The 25,472-nt window shown below is 36.2% G+C and overlaps 1 protein-coding gene across 1 annotated transcript in view; it reads left to right on the top strand.

Annotated features, from left to right (window-relative positions):
- LOC123564461 (uncharacterized) overlaps positions 1-24,608 on the top strand; it is a 78,230-nt gene extending 53,622 nt beyond the window's left edge. Inside the window, exons 42-60 of the mRNA XM_053526961.1 lie at positions 4,412-4,582; positions 4,873-5,052; positions 5,588-5,711; positions 6,191-6,258; positions 7,473-7,678; positions 7,817-8,074; positions 8,329-9,004; positions 9,399-9,544; positions 10,488-10,635; positions 12,212-12,465; positions 14,103-14,181; positions 14,386-14,631; positions 15,993-16,539; positions 16,980-17,220; positions 17,563-18,256; positions 21,740-21,940; positions 22,134-22,289; positions 22,595-22,646; positions 24,075-24,608. Coding sequence (XP_053382936.1) covers positions 4,412-4,582; positions 4,873-5,052; positions 5,588-5,711; positions 6,191-6,258; positions 7,473-7,678; positions 7,817-8,074; positions 8,329-9,004; positions 9,399-9,544; positions 10,488-10,635; positions 12,212-12,465; positions 14,103-14,181; positions 14,386-14,631; positions 15,993-16,539; positions 16,980-17,220; positions 17,563-18,256; positions 21,740-21,940; positions 22,134-22,289; positions 22,595-22,627 — 4,428 coding nt within the window. The 3' untranslated portion in view covers positions 22,628-22,646; positions 24,075-24,608. The remainder of the gene's footprint in view (positions 1-4,411; positions 4,583-4,872; positions 5,053-5,587; positions 5,712-6,190; positions 6,259-7,472; positions 7,679-7,816; positions 8,075-8,328; positions 9,005-9,398; positions 9,545-10,487; positions 10,636-12,211; positions 12,466-14,102; positions 14,182-14,385; positions 14,632-15,992; positions 16,540-16,979; positions 17,221-17,562; positions 18,257-21,739; positions 21,941-22,133; positions 22,290-22,594; positions 22,647-24,074) is intronic.
- Positions 24,609-25,472: the final 864 nt, after the last annotated feature.

Here is a 25,472-nt window from a genome sequence, read left to right as displayed (position 1 = left end):
TGATGCTAACTAAGTAAGTAAATGTTATATTAGACTGCAAGTTATATCTCTTTTCCAAAATATTGGGGTGACCAAACTATAGTTGGGCCCCCCCTCTCCTAGCTTTGGGGGGGCCTGGCTCCCGCTGCCCCCCCCCCCCCCCCTGCTCCTACGCCTATGAAATAATATTTTATCAACTGATAAAATATAAGAACAGATTTATTATTTATAAAATATCATTTTAATTAAATGATTTTTTTCATTTTTAGAACTGTTTTGTAGCACTTCCGGAATAAGATAACATTCAAGAAGGTCCGTGTGTAAAAACCATCAAAGTCCTCTTTAATAGTATATGTACATGTACCACCCTTGTAAACCGGATAATACGAAATGCTGTGATAATTCCAAAATGCTACAAACTGGATGAAATGTCAAACTTGGCAAGGACATTGTTTTTTTTTTTTTTGTTTGTTTTTTTTTTTTTTCAATATTTTCTAATTACTCATTCTGGTTGTTTAAAGTATTATAACTGATTTAACATGGTTTAAAAGCTGTACCATTTGCACTAAACAATTTGCATATGGGACATATTGTTCACTATGGAAATCCCTAAACAGTGTGTACATGTTGCTTTTGAGTATGAGTTTGGCGATTCAAAGCGATGTCAACCTCATTTAATGGACATTCGGTAATAAATATTATTTTTTATTTTTCAGTTATTATATAAACAATGATATGAACATGTTTAGAAGTTTTTATTTTAAATCAAATAACCCACATTGGCAAATATATAAGCAAATGTAGTAGTCGATGGATACTGACCCAAGTGTTCATAGAAGTTTCGAAGATAAAGCCCGAAATGTTATGTGGATAATAGCCAATATTGTAGTTTGAAATTTTGCATATTATGCTGTTCTAAAGGTACCGATCGGTGTATATTGAAGAAGTATACTCATAAAATGTGGTAACTAATTGCTGTAGCACGCCCAAGGTAATGTATTATACACATATTCAGTACCAGATGTTCCTGAAACATTTTATCAAAAGGGTAAATGTCTATATCTTTGTAAAATTCTGTTTTAAAAATCAAGCCAGCTGTCAGAGGGTTCTAAAGCTTATACGTCTGTATCTTTTCAGCTAGATTTTGGTAAAAATTTAAACAAGCCTGAACAGGTAAATTTAACACCTGAATCTAAATGTGCAGATTCCACAGGGAGAGGGGTACAACCATTTTTACAAATTGAGTATGCTAGAGGTCTGATAGCATTTTAAGAGAATGAAAATAATGGCACTTTAACAGGTCAGTTTTGCTGGACTATGTTGAATACTGCTGTGAATTCATAGAAGAAGTACATTCCCTTAGCTGATAGTAGTTTGATACTGTACTTAGGTAGCAGTTGGTAGTTTCCAGCCTTAAAATGAAGGTAAGTGTCAAAACTGACTGAAGGCCCTGTTTTCATTCAAAATGATATCCAATGCGGATTTTGTGCTTTGGTGCTGTGTAATGGACACTTAAAAACCTTCTGACAAGCATTCAGCTGACCTTAACGGAATTAGTGTCCTGAAGTTGGTCCGATGCGAAACTGTGAATGTTGATTGCTGGCTGAATGTGCAAATGTCAAATCAACAGAGGCCTAATTCAATAAGGAGTACTGAAAAAAGTAGTCGGTTGACAGATAGTTTTGTTATGCAGAATAGGTACATGAGAGGTTTGTGTTCAAGGCACTGTGCATTGTTGGACTCCTGCTTTTCCCCTAACTTTTTCCCACAAGGCCAAATATGGTAATATTTTGGAAAATTGGCCCATATTTTCGCGAACCTATGTTTCACTATTAGCTATGAATGGACTACAGAGTCTTATAAATGGCAAATATTTCTATTAGATTTTAAGGAAAGCATACAAATACATGATAACTATATGCTTTATTTCTTTCAAATCTCTTTGTTTAGTTGATTTCTGCTGAATCGAAGGAAGACGGTCTCCGGCCGGCTTGCGAAAAGTCCAAAAACTGGCATCTGCTACCTTAATGATTGAGTACATTTGTTAACTTTTCCATACTAAGTTGTCCCCCTTATAATGTTTACCCCACCAAAATTTCATCTGTAATACAAGACTGTTATCACATACATATCTATACTGAAATATAAAGAGTTGGTCCCAGAGATGTATAGGAAGATCTACGTTCATTAACTTAATATTTGTTCAATATCCCCTTGCCTCTTCTTCTGTAAGTTCAATACATTAAGTTGGTGTTATGAATTATAATTTAGATCAGTTTTTTTTGCTTTGTTTCTTGGGCTATAATAATCATGGTATTTTTGACTGCTGTTCAAAATCTGTGTTATTTTTAGTGGTGTTGAAAATCCTGGGTATTTTAGAAGACCGTATTATACGTCTCGTAGATCTCGGTAGGTTAAAGAGGAGAACCTCCAGCCAAACTCCAAAAGTCATTTCTAAAGGAGCCAAATATCTGTACAGATCGACTGCCACGTACTCACCCCCCCCCCCCCCCCCCCCCCCAGCACTGAAACAAGCGCCAATATATGGAAACCGTGGGGTAAAATGGGACAGCGAGGGGAAATGATATTTTTGCACATGTCTACTTGATACCAGGAAGGTGCAAATTGTACGCTGTGCCTGTTACCAGTTGAAAACTCGTTAACAGGTTCATATCATCATGTTGTTACAAACTCATTCATCAAAACATGCCCACACACACAAAACTGGTCAATGTGTAATGGAAGAATGTAAATGAAAAAAAAATTATGACGGCTATTATCCACTTTCAAAGACAACTCATGTAGGGCATTATCCACGGTCATTTTCGGCTATTATCCATTTTTCACACAAGGATCAATATAAATGGTTTTGACATAAAAACGGCAAACGTAAACAACTTACTCTAAACTATGTCAGATAGTGAAATGGTACAGCCGTTTATACAGTGAATTACAATCATAAAAAACAACTCTAAATATTTTTTATGAATCTTCAAACTAAACTTACATGTATTTTGTAAACTATTTAACATATTGTGTATTGTATTCACAAAAATACGGTAAAAGAGTTTGAGTTTCATTGAAACAAATCAACATTCGTTCTTTTTGCAACATCTGGTGGTTAAAATCTCTTATCAAGCCGCAGCAAATTACCGAAAAACCTGAAATTTTCAGAAGCGTTCATCTGCCATTTTGTAGCATTTTAGATTATCACAGCATTTCGTATTATCCGGATAACAAGGGTGTGTACACTCATCTGAATTATCCGTTATAATGTAGCTGATGCTCGTATCTCGAACTTGTTTATCTCATAATTCCGGTTATCTCTAAGAAATTTTCATGTCCCGTCCAAATTCCATGTATACGAATCTATGATTCAACATTCTGCGACTTCAGTTGCGTCGAACTGAACTTGAAGTCCTGTCGGTCAATTTCCTAGTATGTGTCGAAGCATAATATGTGTTGCATACATAAAGGTGTGATCACTCGTTGCAAACACAAAATGAATAAAAAGAAAATATGAAAAAATGTGTAAGGCCGATATGTTCTAAGTACGCAGTACAAGTACATGTGGCCATGGACACGCTTTTAGCGGAAAACTATTGCATCAAGTCGTATTTTAGTCGAATTTCTGTTGTTTCGAAGTAATTTGAAATTCGAGATACCGAGCGTCAACGGTATTTTAATCTAACACATGGGCGGATCCAGCAGGGGGGGGGGGGTCAGGGGGGTCCGGACCCCCCTAGAATTTTCAAAGTTAATGGTGAAAACTTTTAAAGCTGCACTCCTTTAGAAGTCGGCGAGTCATTGGCAAGGGCTTACACTTAGTCAAGGCCAGTACTGAATTTTTCATCCTTGTTTATCCGTACCCCCACTATGCTCGTTTTCATATCATGGGAAAATGTGTAAAAATAATATTGGATTTCTAATTTTCGAAGTGATGATTACATTTTTGATGGGATTAAGATTCTTTTTTTTTTACTCTAAAACGCTCGAAATTTGCTCTCCGTTGATCCCAAGAAACAAAACTTTTCCGGGGAAGGCCCCCCTACCCCCAACAGCAGGAGAGGGACACCCCCGCCAACACGTATGTAACCCCCAACTGGACCCCACCTGGAAACAAATCCTGGACCCGCCCCTGTAACATACTGATAGATAGCATGTTGATGTGTCAACTGCAAAGACATCAGAGAATAAACTGCGACACATAGGTACAGTAGGATATACGTGTACGATGGTGAATTGGAAAAGATACATTAATAAAATACAGTATTATCATTTTACTTCCTTCTTACAATCGTAACAAAGTCAACATTGTTCAGGTACATTGGTTCAGGCCCGACAGTAACAGTAAGTATGCATTGATTGTGAATCTCGATTGCTTTTCTGGAATTATAAATAAGACAAAATTACGTCTACCTTGTCATTACAGTTCAACAGTTTTGAGCAATTGTGTATCAACTACACCAATGAGAGACTCCAGCAGTTCTTCAACCATCACATGTTCGTACTGGAACAGGAAGAATACAAGAAAGAAGGTATCCAGTGGGAGTTCATTGACTTTGGTATGGACTTGCAAGCCTGTATTGATCTCATTGAAAAGGTAAAAGTTTGCCCACTAGATTGTGGTATACTAATATATACACAGAATGTTTCAGTGTTTCAAAAGTGTCATCTATGCACATGAGACTTGCAATTTTATCTATTTCTTGCAAATTTTGTAACAATACTTATCATTACATTGTTGACTGGTTGGGTAGATAGTGCGACTAAGAAATAAGACTAAGATTTCATTCTCGGGTAACATAGCTCGAAATTGTGCTGATCATGAAAAGAAGACATTAGTTATATACTTATATTCAATCGATATTTAAACTTCTTCTTTCTCAACAGCCCATGGGTATTTTGTCCATTCTTGAAGAAGAATGCATGTTCCCGAAGGCCTCAGACAAAACCTTCGAGGAAAAACTTATGATCAACCATTTGGGCAAAACCAAGAATTTCACGAAACCAGTGAAGAGTCGAAAGGGAGGTGCGAATGCCCACTTTGAGTTGGGACATTATGCTGGTGCTGTAAGTAATAGCCTTAAAAGTAAACAATTGAATACGCAGATAATAACCGTAGATGATTTTGAAAAAGTCCACCCACTTAGCTCTATGGAGAGTGTAGATCTACAGATTGTGGGCAGTGGGTGTGATCCTCGGGAGAGGTGTATTTTCTCCATGACGATTTGATAAAATACATTATGTCTGAAATCATTTGCCGTTTCCCCATAACACATTTCGAGAAGTCGGCAGTTACTTCCAGAGAACAGTATAGCGAGTGTACAGAAATCAGGGATATGGGCATGTTCAACTGTCCACCGTTACAACTGAAATACTGTTGAAAACGGCTCTTAACCAGAAACGAACGAGTATGATAAATTTTAGTATGTAAATAAATGTTTTGTAAAACGTATACCATTTTTGTTACTAACATGTGATATTTTTGTACAGTTTGTGTGGAAAGGTTTTTGCCCCCTGATTTCGTTCACAACAGCTTAAGCTTTATTTAAGTAGTAACAGTTGTTGAAATGTAATTTTCTATAGACTAGTACACGAATTTCAGGTACCATACAACATCTCTAACTGGCTTGAGAAGAACAAAGATCCAATCAACGAGACTGTTGTCGGTATATTGTCCGAGTCTAAGGAGGCGCTTGTTGCCTCCCTGTTCGCTTCACCAGCAGCAGGTGCGTAGCCAAACAAAAATTCAAACTTAACACAAAATTTAATTGGAAAGAACGAAAATAGCTGTTGTCATGGAGACACTTTGGTTATATTAAAATCGTTTGCATACAAATTATTTGTTGGACCAAAACCACTCTTTAGTAGGTACAAACACACGTCGATTTCAAATTCTAAAGAGATGAAAACTCAGATTAATTGTTGCAGTTTTGTAAAATTATTTTTTCCCCCTTTTTTGTGCTTGCCAATCTGGCACAATATTGGTGGTTCATAGTACAATATGCACGACAGTTAGGAAAGAATAAAAAACTGTGTGGATCAACGCAACCACGATTCGATCCATATAGAATGTAAATTCCAGTAGATAATGTAATTGTACAGTAGTTTCTTTCTAATTATATTCTAATCTGTAAATATTGTACAGTGCAGATGTAATATTATCACTTATTTTGTTCACACTGGTTATCTGCTTTATAAATTACAGCCGAAGGTGGCGGTGGTAAGAAGAAGGGAAAATCGTCTGCTTTCCAGACCATTTCTGCTGTTCACAGAGTAAGCTTTTTGTCAACGAGCTTTCATGCTGTATAAATACATTTTTTTCTTTTATATCAATCGATTCATGATGGTGACATTTATCCACATTTCAGTATGAAACAACATTTACATTTTCATTAAAAAACTGCTAAAATGTCATCCCGTCGACATATTATCTGGCGCCACACAGACGCTGAGAAAGAGTGCGTCCAAGTTTAAATGGATAGAAAGTCGTCTGTTACACATAATTCGGATTATTAGGTACGCAGAATAATAGCACTCCAATTTTTTTCCGCGTGACATATTACCTCGCGATGTTAACTCTTTCAAAAACGGCCAATTGCTTTTGATAATCAGAATAGTAATAGTGTTATCAATAATTTCCTGAAGCTAATTCGAAGCTAACCTGTTAAGCCAAAACCTATAAGAAAAAATTTCTACCAAGTAGTCTTTTTCAACAGCACAGAAAAGAACAGAACATATTTTATTTCTCACAAAAACTATTTAGGCCTACAGTTTCTAGTGACAAGCAATAACATTTTAATATTCATTTAATAACGAAATTGTGACATTAACAATACATATAATTTTATGTCCAAACGAATGGATGGAAAAAATGTACAATTGAATATGTATATACAGTCTAAAGCTAATATTACTACTAGCATCACCATTATACAGTGTTTTATTAAAATATTTATTTCTGTTTCCGTAACGCGCCGTTTGCGCAATCCTATTCCGTATATTAAGCTATATAGGTGCTATACTAGATCTGCCCAAAACTTACCATATATCTTATGCTCTGGCATACCAATTACTGTTCCAAGGCGATACCCCACTGTAATTCCTTTATGTGTTAATTACTAGTATGCCCTTGTTCTCTGTTTTATTTCGTCTGTGTATATCTGCTGCTTAAACATACATACATACATACATACATACATACATACATACATACATACATACATACGCTGCTGTAGGACTTTCTTTGTTTTGGTAAGTCAGCGGTATTTGGACGTGACGTTTTAAGGACTCTATTATTTGAACAGCAGTCTGCACATTTCATTACCTCTCATGAACAGACTCACTATTTTATTTGGTCGCGGTCTGTGCTTCCCAATGGTCTTCTTATAGACTATATTTTTCCTATATCATATTTATCCTTTTTAAATATTTGAATTTTGCATGCAATTCAAATAATGAAATAATCTGACTTGTTCCTTTCTTACTAGGAATCTCTGAACAAGCTGATGAAGAACTTGTACACAACCCACCCTCACTTTGTACGTTGCATCATTCCAAACGAGACAAAGTCCCCAGGTGTCATCGATGCCGCCCTTGTACTCAACCAGCTCCAGTGTAACGGTGTACTTGAAGGTATCCGTATCTGCAGAAAGGGCTTCCCAAGCAGAGTTGTCTACGGTGAATTTAAACAGAGGTAAGTTACATATTATAGATAAAGTATTTTTGAGAATTGTTATAAAATTCTCTTTAACAAGCTTTTAGTCAGAATACACAGACAAAACCGCTATTAGATTTTTAAATACGGTTTACATGTGTGATTTTACCACTGCAGATACTCCATTTTGGCTCCGAATGCAATTCCTCAAGGATTTGTTGAAGGCAAACTGGTTACGGAAAAGATTTTGGAATCTCTACAAATGGATACAAATGACTACAAAATTGGTAACACCAAAGTATTCTTCAAAGCTGGTGTATTGGGTATGCTTGAAGACATGCGTGATGAACGTCTCTCTAAAATTGTCTCCCTCTTCCAGGCCCATATCAGAGGTTACCTCATGCGCAAACAGTACAAGAAACTTGGAGACCAGAGGTACGTAGAATTGTGACATTAAAATATTGATTATTTTGTGCAAAGTTTAGATTTGTATGTATTATTCAATGTTTCCAGCTCTTTTTGTTTTTATGAGAAAATATGAATTTCTCTATTATTATTGTAAAATATTCATACCCCAACGGGTACATGGATTTCAAATAGTTAATTCTGATAAACGAAGATAAGCATCTTTCTTTTATTTTTCGAAATTTGTTACCATTACCTTTTACTCAGAAAAGTCTTTTTTTCAGAACCGGTCTGTCCAGAATTCAGAGGAATATCCGTAAGTACATGGTGTTGAAGAATTGGCAATGGTGGAAACTGTACACAAAGGTGAAGCCACTGCTTAGTGCTGCTCGTGCTGAGGATGAAATGAAACAGATGGAAGAAGAGTTCAAAAAATGCAAGGAAGAACTCGCTAAACTTGAAAAGAAAAAGAAAGAACTGGAAGAACAAAATGTCGAACTACGAAGACAAAAGGATGATATGTTTTACCAAATGCAGGCTGAACAAGATACTATGGGTGACTATGAAGAAAAGATGGAAACTCTAATTAAAGAGAAAGCTGAATACCAGGCTCAGATAAAAGAACTTGAAGAAAGGTGTTTGGAAGACGAAGACGCCGCGGCTGAAATGCAAGCAATAAGGCAAAAGTTGGAAGAAGAGGGAGAACAACTCAGGTCTACCATTACAGGTCTAGAAGGCTCTCTAGCAAAAGCAGAACACGACAAAACAACTAAAGACAACCAAATTAGAACTCTTCAGAGTGAAATGGCTCAACAAGATGAACAGATCGGTAAATTAAACAAAGAAAAAAAGAACCTTGAAGAGAATCTGAAGAAAACGGAGAACGCCCTTGCTGCAGAGGAAGATAAAGTAAACAATCTAAATAAACTTAAACAGAAGCTGGAATCCACCCTTGATGAGGTAGGCACATCATGAGTTCTATCGTGTTTTTTCTCTTTCTCTCTTTCTATACGAACACTAAATTTCATACACTTTGTCGTTATTGTACTGAGAATAAATTTGTAATGTTTTACATATCATGTGGCCATATTGCAGTTTGTCTTCACTTTTGATTTTCGTGTTTAATTGATTAAAGTCGAACAATTTGCCACAATTATCCCCGCCGCTTTAGCTTCCAGCTCATTCGTTGCGTAAAATTCTTCCATGTGAGGAAGCTATCCATTCGGGTCGTTGTAGAAGATCGGTTTTGCTATCCAGGTGCCACTCATGCCTGAAAAAAATATATATATATTATATGGCCCTCCACTTATGTGCATAGATCTCGTACGCATTAGGTTTTATGATTCTGTTTCAGATTGAGGACAATCTGGAACGTGAAAAGAAGATTCGCGCTGATGTAGAGAAGGCAAAGAGGAAACTTGAGCTTGATCTTAAATCAACACAAGATACTGTTGAGGAACTTGAGCGAGTCAAGGCTGACCTTGAAGGCAATGTCAAGAAGTATGCGAACATATTTCGAAGTTTACTTATCAGCTAGTACAAACATACTGCTATTTTTTCACGATCAATGAAGTTTTTCTTTCCTTACGTAGCAAATTACATTTTTACGAAATTTTATACGGGCAAATAATCAAAAGGATAGTATCTATCATTATATTTAGAGTATGTAAAGCTATACATTTTAAAGAGGTCGTTTTAAACCTTAACAGATAAAGCTTATAGCTACAAAAATACACAGTTCATTAAAAAGGAGTAAAATGTATTACACTTCATAAACTTTGGACAAGGCTTATTATAGGTAGGAATTCTTTCATGTGAGGTGGCAGGCTAGCTGGTTTATGGAAGATCGGTTGTTCTACCCAGGTACACACCTATGTTCAAAATAATGCTCAGAGGGGCTCCTGGGACCTTCCTGCGCCATAGAAAGCTGGAAAATCACCTAATGATTTATTATTATGTCGTTGCTACGTAAAACCCAACAAAACGTATTATGTGTTTTTGTGACTTTAAAAAATGCGATGTGATAATATTTTTTAAACAATGCGTCTTTGTGTGATCTTTTGTGTGTTATTAACAACATATTGATCTAAATAGATTGTAGGCATAATCTTAAAAGGGCACATTCAATAATTTATGAGATATTGTCAAAATAGCAAATGGTGGCTTAGCTATTTCGTTCCGTATCTGTTGTTAAATGCTATTTAGTGGCAATATTTTTATTTTATTAAGTTGATATATATTTTCTGCGATAAGGTGGCTTATGAAGATTACTTTCGAAGATTTGCTTGCATATTTTGAGGAAGAAGTGTCATTCGGTGCGTTGATAGAATTTATTTTCACCAGTTCGATTTCCAAAGATGAAATTAAATGTACAAACATTGTTTTAATAAAATACATGGTGCACAATGAGAATGATATTACATTTGGTGCTTACATTTCACAGGAAGGAGGCTGACATTAAAACTTTAAGTTCAAAACTTGAGGATGAGCAGAACCTGGTTGCCCAGCTTCAGAGAAAGATCAAGGAACTTCAGGCTCGCATTGAGGAGCTTGAGGAGGAGCTTCAAAACGAAAGACAGGCTAGATCTAAGGTAACCAGGACCCATATTCATTAACCTTTACCCTGCTAAATTTCTAAAATAGACTGGTCTATCATTCAATTTGGGAAATACCACTTATAATTCAAAGGGATGTTCACTGAAAATTTACTGACTGAATAGCGAACATTGTAGTCCGTGCAGGCTGGTCTTGCTCTGCACTTGTCGCAAAGGCGGAATCAAACTTTGAACTATATATGATGTTATTAAATATACTTGTACTTGTTAGAAATATTGCATACTGAAACTTACGAAATGTTACTATATAAACAGTAGAACGCATATTCTCTTACGTCTGTAAGACATGTTATTTTCACGTAAGACCAAAACACTGTACAGTTTAAGTAACCCTGTCGATGATATTTTTCTGTCGGTCCCTAGTTTTTAAAAAGACAAAAGAACTTTTTGAATGATTATTGCTCATATTACTAAGGAGAATTATAATCAATTCTTTGCGGTCCTTTGCAAGTATAGAACCTAACCAGTCCTGCTATAACGCTATATTATAGACTGCAGTCTTCACATATCAATCCTGTTCAATACTATCTTGAATTCTAGTGTTCATCTACCTATCGTGTTAAATGTTATTTTTTGGATTCCAGTTTTCACATACCGATCCTGTTAAATGTAAGTTTGAGCTCCAGTGTTCACCTACCGGTCCTGTTAAATGTTATTATTTAGATTCACAAACCGACTCTGTTAAACGTTATTTTGAACACCATCTTTACCTACCGATCCTGTTTAATGTTATTTTGTGGATTTCAGTCTTTACATACCCATCCTGTTAAATGTTATTTTTTGGGATTCCATTCTTTACATAGATTTACCGATCCTGTTAAAAGTTATTTTAAACTCCAGTTTTCACATACCGATCCTGTAAATATTATTTTTTGGATTCCAGTCTTTACATTCCGATCCTGTTAAAAGTTATTTTGAACTCCAGTCTTCACCTACCGATCCTGTTAAATGTTATTCTTTGTATTTCAGTATTCACCTACCGGTCCTGTTAAATACTGCTTTTTAGATTTCAGTCTTCAACTACCAGTCCTGTTTAATGCTATTTTTTTGTTTTGGATTCCATTCTTCACATAGATCTACCGATCCTGTTAAATGTTATTTTGAACTCCAGTTTTCACATACCGATTCTATTAAATGGTATTTTTTGGAGACCAGTCTTTACATACCGATCCTGTTAAATGTTTCTTTGGATTCTATTCTTCACATAGATCTACCGATCCTGTTTAAAGTTATTTTGAACTCCAGTTTTCACATACCGATCCTGTAAATATTTTTTTTGATTCCAGTCTTTACATTCCGATCCTGTTAAATGTTATTTTGAAATCGAGTATTCACTTATCGATCCTGTTTAATGTTTTTTCTTCCTTTGGACATTCCTGATGATTCTCGTGGTTACATATTATTATAGCAATATTTACTGGTATATAAAAATGTCGCTTGAATGATTAAACCTTACAAACCCCTATCTGAAAGATATGAAATAAAATATTCCCTAATGTTTGATATGTTATGCTGACATTGTCATGTTTTATCGTCTTATCTCTAATTTTAGGTAGAGAAACAGAGAGCTGAACTCAATCGCGAGCTCCAAGACCTCACTGAACGTCTCGAAGATGCTGGTACAGCCACTGCCGCTCAGGTTGAGGTGAACAAGAAGCGTGAAGCTGAACTACTCAAGCTTCATCGTGACCTGGAGGAGCAGACTCTTCAGTCTGAGTCACAGATCGCTGCACTGCGTAAGAAAGCTAACGACACGGCTAACACAATGTCAGCCCAGGTCGATCAACTTACAAAAACCAAACAGAGGTAACAAATGTCTGTTAAGATCTTATTAAAAAACTGTTATATTTTATCGAAAAATAATAAATATTTATATGGTCTTTAAAGCGGTTTAGTATCATTTACAAATAAAATTATCTATAAGGTCACTTCGAAACATAGAACGCAAACAACACTTTATGTAAATATTATTGTTTGAATCGTAACCCCAGTCGCAATCAGACGATTTAAAGTAACATTTACTTTAACTGGTGAATTTCTTTTTCTCTACATCTAGATTGCTTGTATTTAACAAATAATCAAGGCCTTCGAGTGGTTTATCGTCTAATTTACCACGGTTCAGAGTTCAAATACGTAGGAATTTAACCGCGAGGGCGTTAGCCCGAATGGTTAAGAACCGTGGTAAATAAGACGATAAATCACAAGAAGGCCTTGATTGTTTTCATTCTGACATGCTCATTGACATATTTTAATAAATATTATGCTGTACTTTATTTACCCATAGTGTGCAACCTACATTTTTGACTAATCAGAGTAAGTTATTTTTCAAAAAATGTGGCTTCTTATCCATGAAGACCAATGTGACTGTAGCAATAATTTTCAAAGAACAGCTCTACACGCTGAAGAGCGTCGACACGATGACTCAGCAATTCTGATTGGTCAAACGTAGATTTCACACTATGTCAGATAGAGTCCATGAAGAGAATTCTTCGTGAAAAAGAAACCGATAGGGAAGGAAACGGAGCGTAGCGGTGAATCTGAATTCACTTCATAAACTCTATCTATAACAAGGAGTAATTATCGGACGTCATGCGGCAATTTGACATCATAGTTGACGTCATAATGGTCTCTTACAGGTCCGCGCGTCAACCGTTGTTTATCGCAGAATATACAGAGCTTGATTTCCTTCTTTGTGTAACTGAAATGTTAGAATTGTATTTTAAGTAATTGCCGATAGTCCCCACTCTCCATATTTGAAATAATGTCTTTTGGCACAGCTATCTTTAATTTGTCATTTTAATGAAGACATAACATATATAAGCATTTAGCATTATATATGGATATCAAAATATGTTATAATTAAAATTTATTTTGACTAAAACTTAGAGCTGTAATTATTTCCAGTCCTTTGGGTCATTCAATGTTTATCTGCAATTCAGTTCCAGTTAACCTGGTAACAGAGTGTGTGATTGGCGTTGTCTTGCAATTTCCTCTCATGAACATACTTCATCAAATCAAAACTTCTTAATTCAGTGTTTCGTTTTACTTGGTTGCGTTCTGTTCTTTCAAAGGACCTTCACAATGATGTAATGTAACATACAAAATACAAAACCGCTTGCAGACCGCATAGAGATTTATTATTTTACTGATATCAAAAACAACAAATTTTAATATCTAAATGTATGTTTATTTGAACGGTTCAGTAGACAAAATATCAGGATTTTTTGTCCAATTACGATGGACCTCATTCGAAAAATTGTTTGTTACATCTTTGTGATTGTGTTTAAAACGTGTAGAATTACTTTAGGCTATCACGCCTATATAGTTCAATTTTCATAAAAATACAAAATAGTCTTTTCTATGTGTGTAAAGTAAAAGAATTAAATACTATAAAGTGTCATTGAACACACAGCTTAATGTTAGTATTAATTTTTGTATTGCAGAGTCGAAAAGGAAAAAGTGCTGCTCAAGACTGAAATCGAAGACCTCCATGTACAAATAGAACATGTATCTAAAACTAGAGTAAGTATCAAACATCGTTGACTTCCTAAGAAACTCCTTGTTTGGGGCAAACAGCGGGAAGATTTCTATCAATGTGTAAAAATAATCAAGTCAGTTTTATATGTCAGAAGTTGTAAGTAAAAGTGTTATTGTGGGTCTTCATCTGTAAATGTTGATCATTATCGTAAAAGAGAATTTAATATTTATTTTTCCTGCTTCGAACAGGGCATGTCCGAGAAAATGTCAAAACAGGTTGAAGCCCAGATCTCAGATCTCAATGCTCAGCTTGAAGAAAGTAAAAACAGCGTCCAGGAAATAAGTACGTCCAAGGTTAGACTACAGAACGAGAATTCGGACCTTACTCGCCAGTTGGAAGATGCCGAAATCCGATTGAATCAACTTTCCAGAGAAAAGCACAACCTTATCACACAACTTGAGGAGGCTAGACATTGTCTCGACGACGAGACCAGGGTATGTGTAAAAGTATTTCATTAAAGGTCCATTACTAAGGGAAAGTGAGTTGGCAATTTTTTTCATAGCCAGTGCATAGACTTCTGCAAGACACTAAATAATGAAGATTGGCAGGTCAAAATTTACAGAAGGTCTTTGGAACTCAAAGAAATGTATGTGTATTATGTTGAAATTTCAATGAATCGACAGAATGACCCCCCAGGTCTTTTTAACTTCCTTCATACTTCATAGAAAAATAATTGTACATATACTGCGATTTATTTCGAATTTCTACATACCAACTTTCATTTTCCAATAAAATGAAATAGTTTATGTGCTTTTTAAAAGAAATTAAAATGTTCACTTTCCTTAGTATTGGACCTTTAAATACTTGTAGAGTAATATCAGTTAAATGACAATTAAGATTACATGACAAAATTAACGCTGCTTGAGCTATTAAACGTTTAATCATTTTAAAATTCATAAGTCTACATATATGACGTTATATATCTTACATATTGTTCACATAAAATCTCCGGCATATTCAGTATTTGAATCGTTTATCTTCACAATACGTTTTATACGTAACATACAATTGTACTATTAGTTAGTTATCTGAAAAAACAGCTATCCTTTATATAAAATAAGGTCTGGACATTATGCTTAATGTATGTAAAATGTAATGAAATTAATTTCAACCTTCAACGTAAACTTTCTTATTGCCATTTTTAATGAGACTTGTTCATTTGAGAAGGTTTTTATTTCTGTGTTTGACATCAATGATTTGGGTTTTTTTTTAGATATATATATTCTATTCATATTTTTTCATAGCATGATAGCGTGTGAGGAGTTTACAAGAAGCTATATAAGTTTATTTTAATGGACCCAATTTGACATTCGGCAATTTATGTTAAGTTACGTATTTTTCAGATGCTATTTCGACATTCTCCGGCTGCTAATATTGTTCATGGACAACCAGCCGGAAAATACCGAAGTCAAATACGGAAAATACGTAACAGAACGAAAATTGCCGAATGGCATCATGGGTCTATAACCATAATATTGTCCTTTAAACAGGATTTGTCTCACTATTGTTTCATTCTTCGACTCTGTTACTTAACAAATACAGTTCTGAGAATGAAACTGACTACATGTATCTGGTTAACATGTACTTTGTTGAAAATTTAGTAATATAGCATGATTTTGGCTTTAGATAAACGGGTCGTCGGAATGAAGTATTAAGGATTAGGTCATCTTAATTCGGTGGCAATGTACCGTTAAGAACATACTATATGTGTAGCTAATTAATAGTAGTAATTGTTAGAATTAAATGTTTGACATCATTTAACTCTATATAACGAGATCTTGTGTGTGTGTTTAAGCTTCGTCAAAAATATTCCACTGAAGCCAGAAAACTGCAGGCCGACATTGAAACCCTCCGTGAGCAGTTTGAAGAGGATTCTGAAGCCAAGGCTGACTTGCAGAAACAACTTTCCAGAGCAAATCTTGAGGCTCAGTCTTGGCGCGTCAAATATGAGACGGATGGTTTAGCACGTGCCGATGAACTTGAAGACGCAAAACGCAAGCTTCAGGTTAGACTTCAAGAGGTGGAGGGTTCGCTGGAGACGGCAAATACCAAAGTAAATAGCCTTGAAAAGATCAAATCTAGACTTCAGGTAGAACTTGATGATGCTGTTGTCAATTATGAAAGAGCTAATGCAACTGTAACACAACTAGAAAAGAGAAGCCGATCCTTCGACAAAGTAGTTGCTGAATGGCAAGCTAAGGTCCAAAACCTGCAAAGCGAATTCGATAGTGTACAAAGTGAGTCTCGCGGCTATTCAGCTGAGGTGTTCCGTCTCACAAGCCAGCTCGTAGAATCAAGTGATAACAATGACACTCTGAAGAGGGAAAACAAAACTTTGGCTGGTAAATGTTATATTTATTTTATCATTTTGTCCCAAGTTACATAATACTAAATTCACTACAATTTTTAACACATATTGTAAACATCTGATTACGTTAATGTTAACCATTACGCCATGAGAAAACCAACATAGTGGCTTTGCGACCAGCATGGATCCAGACCAGCCTGCACATCCGCGCAATCTAGTCAGGATCCATGCTGTTCGCTTTCAAAGCCTATTGCAATTAGAGAAACCGTCAGCGAACAGCATGGATCCAGACCAGACTGTGCGGATGCGGATGCGCAGGCTGGTCTGGATCCATGCTGGTCGCAAAGCCACTATGTTGGTTTTCCCATGGCACGGCTCATACGTGTGATACTCATCGCTCCTATTGAAGCTTAAGCCCATAACCTAATACTCAAAATGGTTCTTTCCAAATCATAATATCATTACCATTTTCAGGTGAAATTCATGACTTAAATAATCAGATTAGTGATCTTGGAAGAATTGTACATGAGCATGACAAAGCTCGCCGTCGTCTTGAAATGGAAAAGGAAGAACTTCAAACGGCCCTGGAAGAAGCTGACAGTGCTCTTGAACAAGAAGAAGCCAAGTTTGCCCGCGTTCAGCTCGAGATCGTCTCTGTTAGACAAGAAATTGACAAACGCATTGCCGAAAAAGAGGAAGAGTTTGAGAATACAAGGTACCAAAGTTAATTGCATGATAATAAATCGTGTATTTCGCACAATTTTTTATTTAATACAATGTATACTTATCCTAAACACAATGAGCATTTCACACATACACATGTATATTTAACTACCAGTAATGACAGATGTAATGAAATGATTATAGTTAAGCCAAATACTAGAAGATGCAAATAAATAATAATTATTTTTTATTACAAACGGTAGCATCTGATACCGGCGAGACATCATTTCTTCAATAGTCTCTACCCATTTGTCATAGAATCGACCCACATTTTCCTTCATTTAAATGATATTCAAACCACGAGACGATAACTTACACACATGTATCGTTGCAGACGTAATCATCAAAGGTCCCTTGATTCAGCGAATGCTAGTCTTGAAGCAGAAACCAAGGCAAAGGTAGAAGCTTTGAGAATACGCAAGAAGCTTGAACAGGACATTAATGAACTCGAAGCCTCTCTCGACGTTAGCAATCGTTCCAGGGCTGACGCTGAGAAAAATGTCAAGAGATATCAGGAGATGCTGAGGGGAATGCAGGGCACTATCGAGGAGGAGCAACGCAAGGTCAGAGAAGCACATGAAGCTTTTGATATTGCCGAAAGACGAGCACGCGCTGTTCAGGTTGAATGTGAAGAGATTCGATCGGCACTTGAGTCTGCTGAGAGAGCGCACAAGGTTGTAGAAGGTGAACTTGTTGAAACATCAGATCGTGTATCCGAGTTAACTGCTATTGTTCAGTCGCTTGAAAATCACAAAAAGAAGTCTGAAGGTGACTTTGCGGCCATGCAAACTGACTTAGACGAGATGAGCAATGAAGTGAGATCAGCAGACGAGAGAGCTAAGAAGGCTAACCTTGATTTCCAACGTTTAGCCGATGAGCTTCGTACTGAAAAAGAACGCTCTTCAGCACTTGAAAAGGTTAAACATGCTCTTGATTCTCAAGTGAAGGAGCTTACAGGCCGCCTTGATGAGGCAGAATCAGCAGCTTTAAATGCAGGAAAGAAGGCTGTATCGAAACTCGAACTGAGGGTAAGTGTCATCAATCTGCAGTCTATTACATGTACCAGAGGGGATTATAGGAGAGCCCTCCGTCCGTCCGTCTGTCCGTGCGCAAACCTGGATCCTGCAATAACTCAAAAAGCATTCAAGTTAGGTTCATAAAACTTGGTATATGAAAAGAGGGCAATATGTACAGTATGCACGTACATGACTAATGCCTGTAGGATTGTTTCCGCTCTATTACTTTTATATGCATTGATGGATTATCTTAATGCAACACATAAATGTTCCCCATGATGAGAAAATGGGTTAACACATGTCTGTCGGTTGAAGGTCATGGTCACTGTTTAAGGTCAAGTAAAAATATGTTTCCACTCCATAACTTTTATATACATTGAAGGATTTTCTTACCACTTCAAGCAAATGTTCCTCGTGACCAGACAATATGTCGCATACATAGCCAATGTTTGGCGGTCAAAGTTCAAGGTCACTATAGAAAATTAAAGTTAGTTTTTGTTCCTTGAAACATTTTATATACACTCGCACATATGTTCCCCATAACCAGGTGTTGCATACATGACCCACGCCTATCAATCAGAGGTCAAAGTTACCATTGAAGGTCAAGTATAAAGCTTTCTGTTCAATAACTTTTCATTGTATTGAAGGATTTTATTACTATACAGAAATGTTCCCTATTCGCGCACGTGAACCATGGTTGTCAGTGAATTTATTTATTTATTTATTTATTTATTTATTTGGGTTTTACGGCGCACCAACACAGTATAGGTTATATGGTGCCAAACATGACTACAAATTTTGGTTTCACATCTCATTTACATCGAAATAAAAAGATAAGGTATGAAATCAAAATTTGCATACCTGCTGGAATCACAGAGTTACAGCAAAACAAAGTGTTAAGATCCTATTAGTCGCTTCGTACGATCATGCAAGGGTAAGGCAGTGGTTCCAATTCTTTTCATACATCGTCCCAGAACCACATGGGGCTGGTTGTCAGTGAAAGTTATAGATCATGTACGCGTCACATTACATCATCATGGGGAACATTTGTGTGCAGTACCAAGATAATCAATGCACATAAATGTTATGTAGTAGAAACAATTTTACTTGACCTTCAATAGTGACTGGTTGTCAGTGAAAGATCGAAGTCACTATTGAAGGTCAAGTAAAATTGTTTCCACTACATAACTTTTATGTGCATTTATTATCATGGTACTGCACACAAATGTTCCCCGTGTTGATGTAATGTGTCGCGTACATGATCTATAACTGTAGGTCAAGGTCACTATTGAAATTTAAGTAAAATATTTTTTGTTTCTAAATGCCTTGAAACATTTTAGTACTAACACTGGTGCCAACACCCACATGGTAAGAACACTAACAAAGTTTTCCACCAGTAGAGGCCTTCTGTATTGGCACTGCAATACTCGGTCATTTCATCTTTTATTTTTAGCTCACCTGTCACGAAGTGACAAGGTGAGCTTTTGTGATCGCGCAGTGTCCGTGCGTCCGTGCGTGCGTCCGTACGTACGCTTTTCCTTGTGACATCACTAGAGGTCACATTTTTCATTGGATCTTTATGAAAATGGGTCAGAATGTTCATCTTGGTAAATTCTAGGTCAAGTTCGAAACTGGGTCACGTGCCGTCAAAAACTAGGTCAGTAGGTCTAAAAATAGAAAAACCTTGTGACCTCTCTAGAGGCCATAATTTTCAATGGATCTTCATGAAAATTGATCAGAATGTTCACCTTGATGATATATAGGTCAAGTTCGAAACTGGGTTACGTGCCTTTAAAAATTAGGTCAGTAGGTCTAAAAATAGAAAAACCTTGTGACCTCTCTAGAGGCCATATATTTCACAAGATCTTCATGAAAATGGGTCATAACGTTCACCATGATGATATCTAGGTCAGTTGTGAAACTGGGTTACGTGCCGTCAAAAACTAGGTCAGTAGGTCAAATAATAGAAAAACCTTATGACCTCTCTGAAGGCCATATTTTTCATGGGATCTGTATGAAAGTTGGTCTGAATGTTTTAATGATATCTAGATCAAGTTTGAAACTGGGTTATGTGCGGTCAAAAACTAGGTCAGTAGGTCTAAAAATAGAAAAACCTTGTGACCTTTCTAGAGGCCATATATTTCACAAGATCTTCATGAAAATTGGTCAGAATGTTCATCTTCATGATATCTAGGTCAAGTTCGAAACTGGGTCACGTGCCGTCAAAAAATAACTCAGTAGGTAAAATAATAGAAAACCCTTGTGACCTCTCTAAAGGCCATATTTTCCATGGGATCTGTATGAAAGTTGGTCTGAATGTTCATCTTGATGATATCTAGGTCAAGTTCGAAACTGGGTTATTTGCGGTCAAAAACTAGGTCAGTAGGTCTAAAAATAGAAAAACCTTGTGACCTCTCTAGAGGCCAGATATTTCATGAAATCTTCATAAAAATTGGTCAGAATGTTCACCTTGATGATATCTAGGTCAAGTTTGAAACTGGGTTACGTGCCATCAAAAACTAGGTCAGTAGATTAAATAATAGAAAAACCTTGTGACCTCTCTAGAGGCCATATTTTCCATGGGATCTGTATGAAAGTTGGTCTGAATGTTCATCTTGATAATATCCAGGTCAAGTTTGAAAGTGGGTCACGTGCCATCAAAAACTAGGTCAGTAGGTCAAATAATAGAAAAACCTTGTGACCTCTCTAAAGGCCATATTTTTCAATGGATCTTCATGAAAGTTGGTCTGAATGTTCATCTTGATGATATCTCAAGTTCGAAACAGGGTCATGTGCGGTCAAAAACTAGGTCAGTAGGTCTAAAAATAGAAAAACCTTGTGACCTCTCTAGAGGCCATACTTGTGAATGGATCTCCATAAAAATTGGTCAGAATGTTCATCTTAATGATATCTAGGTCAAGTTCGAAAGTGGGTTACGTGCCTTCAAAAAGTAGGTCAGTAAGTCAAATAATGAAAAAACCTTGTGACCTGTCTAGAGGCCATTCTTGTGAATGGATCTCCATAAAAATTGGTCAGAATGTTCATCTTGATGATATCTAGATCAAGTTCGAAAGTGGGTCACGTGCCATCAAAAAGTAGGTTAGTAGATCAAATAATGAAAAAACGTTGTGACCCCTCTAGAGGCCATATTTTTTATGGGATCTGTATAATAGTTGGTCTGAATGTTTATCTTAATGATATCTAGGCCAAGTTTGAAACTGGGTGAACTGCGATCAAAAACTAGGTCAGTAGGTCTTGAAATAGAAAAACCTTGTGACCTCTCTAGAGGCCATACCCTTGAATGGAAATTCATGAAAAGTGGTCAGAATGTTCACCTTGATGATATCTAGGTCAAGTTCAAAACTGGGTCACATGAGCTCAAAAACTAGGTCACTATGTCAAATAATAGAAAAAACGACGTCATACCCAAAACTGGATCATGTGGGAAGAGGTGAGCGATTCAGGACCATCATGGTCCTCTTGTTTGGTTTTCAGATTCAACAGCTGGAATCTGAATATGACGCAGAACAAAAGCGCCACGTGGAGACACAGAAGAATGCCCGCAAGGCTGACCGCCGTCTTAAGGAGCTTGCTTTCCAGGTTGATGAAGATAGGAAACACTCGGAAATATTGCAGGATCTAGTTGATAAACTACAGGCAAAGATCAAGATATACAAGCGACAAGCTGAAGAGGCTGTGAGTACAGGCTGATATTTTGCATTAGAAAATATGGAAATTGTTACTGATATACAGTTATGTGATGATGAAATATTAGCCGGCCAATATTAAACTGTTATAGATCTAGAGTAGTAAAGGCAGAACTTAGCTTTGTAGATAATGTTCCGGCGGGTTAAAAAATTAAATACTTCTGTTTAAATTGACATTGTAGGAAGAGGTGGCCGCCGTTAATCTCGCCAAGTTCCGCAAGGTGAACGATGAACTCGAGGATGCGGAGTCACGTGCTGATTCAGCAGAGAACATGCTCGCGAAGGCCCGAGTGCAGAGTCGCTGTATGTCGGCAGCCCAGAGCAGCAGCACTACTGTTGTAAGTATTTATAGTGTAGTCAAATTCGGATACAGTAAACATTTTTATTTTGTTCCTTGTTTACTATATATCACAAAACAAATTTTATCAGCCATTTAAATAATATAAAAGCAAAACAAATATCTAGGGTGTAAAATGCTAAAAGGAAATAATGAAATATTTATCTTTACTTACGTTTTTCGTTTTCTTTATTTTTACATTGTTCTTACACAAGGCAATATTGATTCATAAAAAATATCTGTTTAAAGAGTTTATACTTCGCAAAATACAAGATATGTAATATATGTAATATATCTTATTTCCAGATAAAGTCGACATTTACAAGTGCTGAAATCTAAGCAATTGACTCAGCGTGAGGTAACAAGTTGGATATTTTTTGCGTACCGGGCAAACAGCCCTTATTTAGTTAAACATCTTACAAATTTATATGAATATAAAAAGCTTGATATGTAAAGGGAGAGACAAGAAATTATTTACTGAGGATTTGGAAATAGTAAATTTTAAAAACATTTTTCGGCATATCACTTTCATTAACACTAATTAAAAAGAACGGTGTCACTGATTGATTGATCTTGTAATTTCAAGATATTTTCAGTCGGTTTAAGTCAAGACAACAATATGGCAGCTTTTGTTCAAAACCACTTGAAATTTTATCCTGTAAAAAGACTTTCTGTAACTGACCTTGTCTAAAGAACAATTTAGATGTTGTTTTGGCTCCTGCTTTAGCAAAGAAAACGAAATTCTTGTTGAAAGCTGCTGTTTTATTGCATTAAACTTAATAAAAATCTAGGTGGAGATAGCTCTAATTATTACCAGTATAAAAACAGCAGCATTTCCGTAAAGTCAACCACCAACACTGTTCACCTTCTACTGTGGCAAGCCATTATATACGAGTATGTAAAATCATGCAAAATTTCTCACAATTTTGTCTAAGTTATGTTTTCCTGTGACACATGATTGATCTTTCTGTTTCATTAAATAATACGAAGTGAAATATAATTATAACAAGAACACGAGAACACATAACAATAAAAACGGTTTTGATCTTGCAATACTCTACACTACTCTAGCAGAGTAAAAATTTTGAAGAAAGAAGAGTTACCTCTCTTCAGTCGAGCTGTAACCTATGTACACATAAAGTTATTAATAACCAAGTTTGCACGTGTTTATCATCTTTCATTCTCGGAACAAATGAGCCGTGCCATGACAAAACCAACATAGTGGGTTTGCGACCAGCATGGATCCAGACCAGCCTGCGCATCCGCGCAGTCTGGTCAGGATCCATGCTGTTCGCTAACGGTTTCTCTAATTGCAGTAGGCTTTAAAAGCGAATAGCATGGATCCTGACCAGACTGCGCGGATGCACAGGCTGGTCTGGATCCATGCTGGTCGCATACCCACTATGTTGGTTTTCCCATGGCACGGCTCAAATTATATATTACTAAACTTGTGATGGGAAGCGTAATATCGGTACCATGCATTCAAGTATTTCCAGCGGCATACTTTGCTTAAACGCTTTACCAAGTAAAAAGGGCAAATTAGATTGTATTAAACACTAGTCTTAACAACCGTCTTTCATTTTAGAAGGGTGTTTTTCGGTGTTTATTTTTTGTTATATAACGTTCAGACATGTCACTTTATTCATAAAAGGTATTGTAAGACCATTTTGAAAGTTTAGAAATTCAAGCTAATCTTTATGTTTAGTGTTACGTGTATCAGTGTATGTTTACTACTGTCGTGTTCATATGGTTACGTTTATCAGTACATGTTATTTTCATATTTCAGGAAATGTTATTGCAGTCCTTGCCTTAACCATATACCTACTCGTCCAGTGGGGGTGATGAAATCTATCGGGAGTAACGAGTTACCCAGTTTCTCAAATTTCCAGCAAAGTGTGTCGTCTTCTCATTTCAGTTTCTCCGATAAACATTGTATTTATTAAAAGGCTTGATTAAAATGTATATGTCAGTAAGGAAGGATCACTAAAAGTTTGTGAAGACAATTCTATACCTAGGCGTGAACACCTTTAAAACAAATCAACGTCATCTGGAATAATCAGATTTGCAATTTTGATATGTTACAGAATATGTTACCTAATGTATATAGATTTGATAAGGACATTTCAAACGACTATAAACCTCGTTCTCGTGTATGAACCCTCAATGGACGTCGATGTCTTTTATACGTCTTTCTTAAAACTGAAAATTTGACAGTCTTACCCTCGCTACTGTTTGTTGCCTTTATTAGTGACAATGTTACATTGAATGTAACAGTTATGTCTTCCACCAATTTGTAAACAATAAAATGTAATGAAAATAATAGTATTTTTATTTTTACAACAGTGTTGCTAGTATGAGTTTCTTGCTTAGAGTTTTACATGTTTATGAACCTGCATAAATACGTTCAGATGTGTTTAATGTGTTGTACATCAAGACCCGCTCATTGGGAACTATCGCTATATTTCGAACTGGTAGCAGAGTTGTCTTTTCCTTATAACTCAGCTAATGAATGGACAACAGACTTGTGCTAAATACCATCGGTATTTCCACAGCGGTGTGTTCTACCTGTCTTATATCCTTTCAGTGACTTGTAACGTAATAAAAACGTATTAGCGTCTGATGGCCCTTTCACGCTTCCGTAGAATCAACATTTATTACACGAAATTCATTTTGAAACTATTTCTGAAATGCCTAGGTCTGCAGCTCTGAAATACGGAAATATCTAACATCCTATGCATATACTGACACAATCAATTAATAAATTTTATACATTATACATTTGGTCTCACACAGCGCCCCACGCAAACTTGGTGGTGATCTTCAATGATGTGGACGAGATGTCAGCTGTGATCAGGGTCAATTGAACACTTCCTAATTGAAAATACATATGTCATGATTTTGGTAGAACAGTATGGTGTTGCATTAGATTAGCACAATGTTTTATCAGATAACATCTAAATACTTTTACTGTGAACATCCCCAGCTTTTATTATATTTGACCGGCTTATCATAGTAGGTTGTCCCCCTTGAAAACTATCCGATAATCAATATTGGTTTCCCTACTGATATTACTTTGAGCTATAAATTATATAGGAAATTTATTTTCAATGATTAATTTCAAATATGTCTTTTGGTTTGTGAATATTTTACCAGATATAACAGTAAACATCAATTTCTTCTCTTC

Source organism: Mercenaria mercenaria, chromosome 2 (genome assembly GCF_021730395.1).
Source record: "Mercenaria mercenaria strain notata chromosome 2, MADL_Memer_1, whole genome shotgun sequence".
Lineage (NCBI taxonomy): Eukaryota > Metazoa > Mollusca > Bivalvia > Venerida > Veneridae > Mercenaria > Mercenaria mercenaria.
The sequence above is the reverse complement of the archived record's forward strand: the minus strand, read 5'-3'. Positions and strand labels throughout refer to the sequence as shown.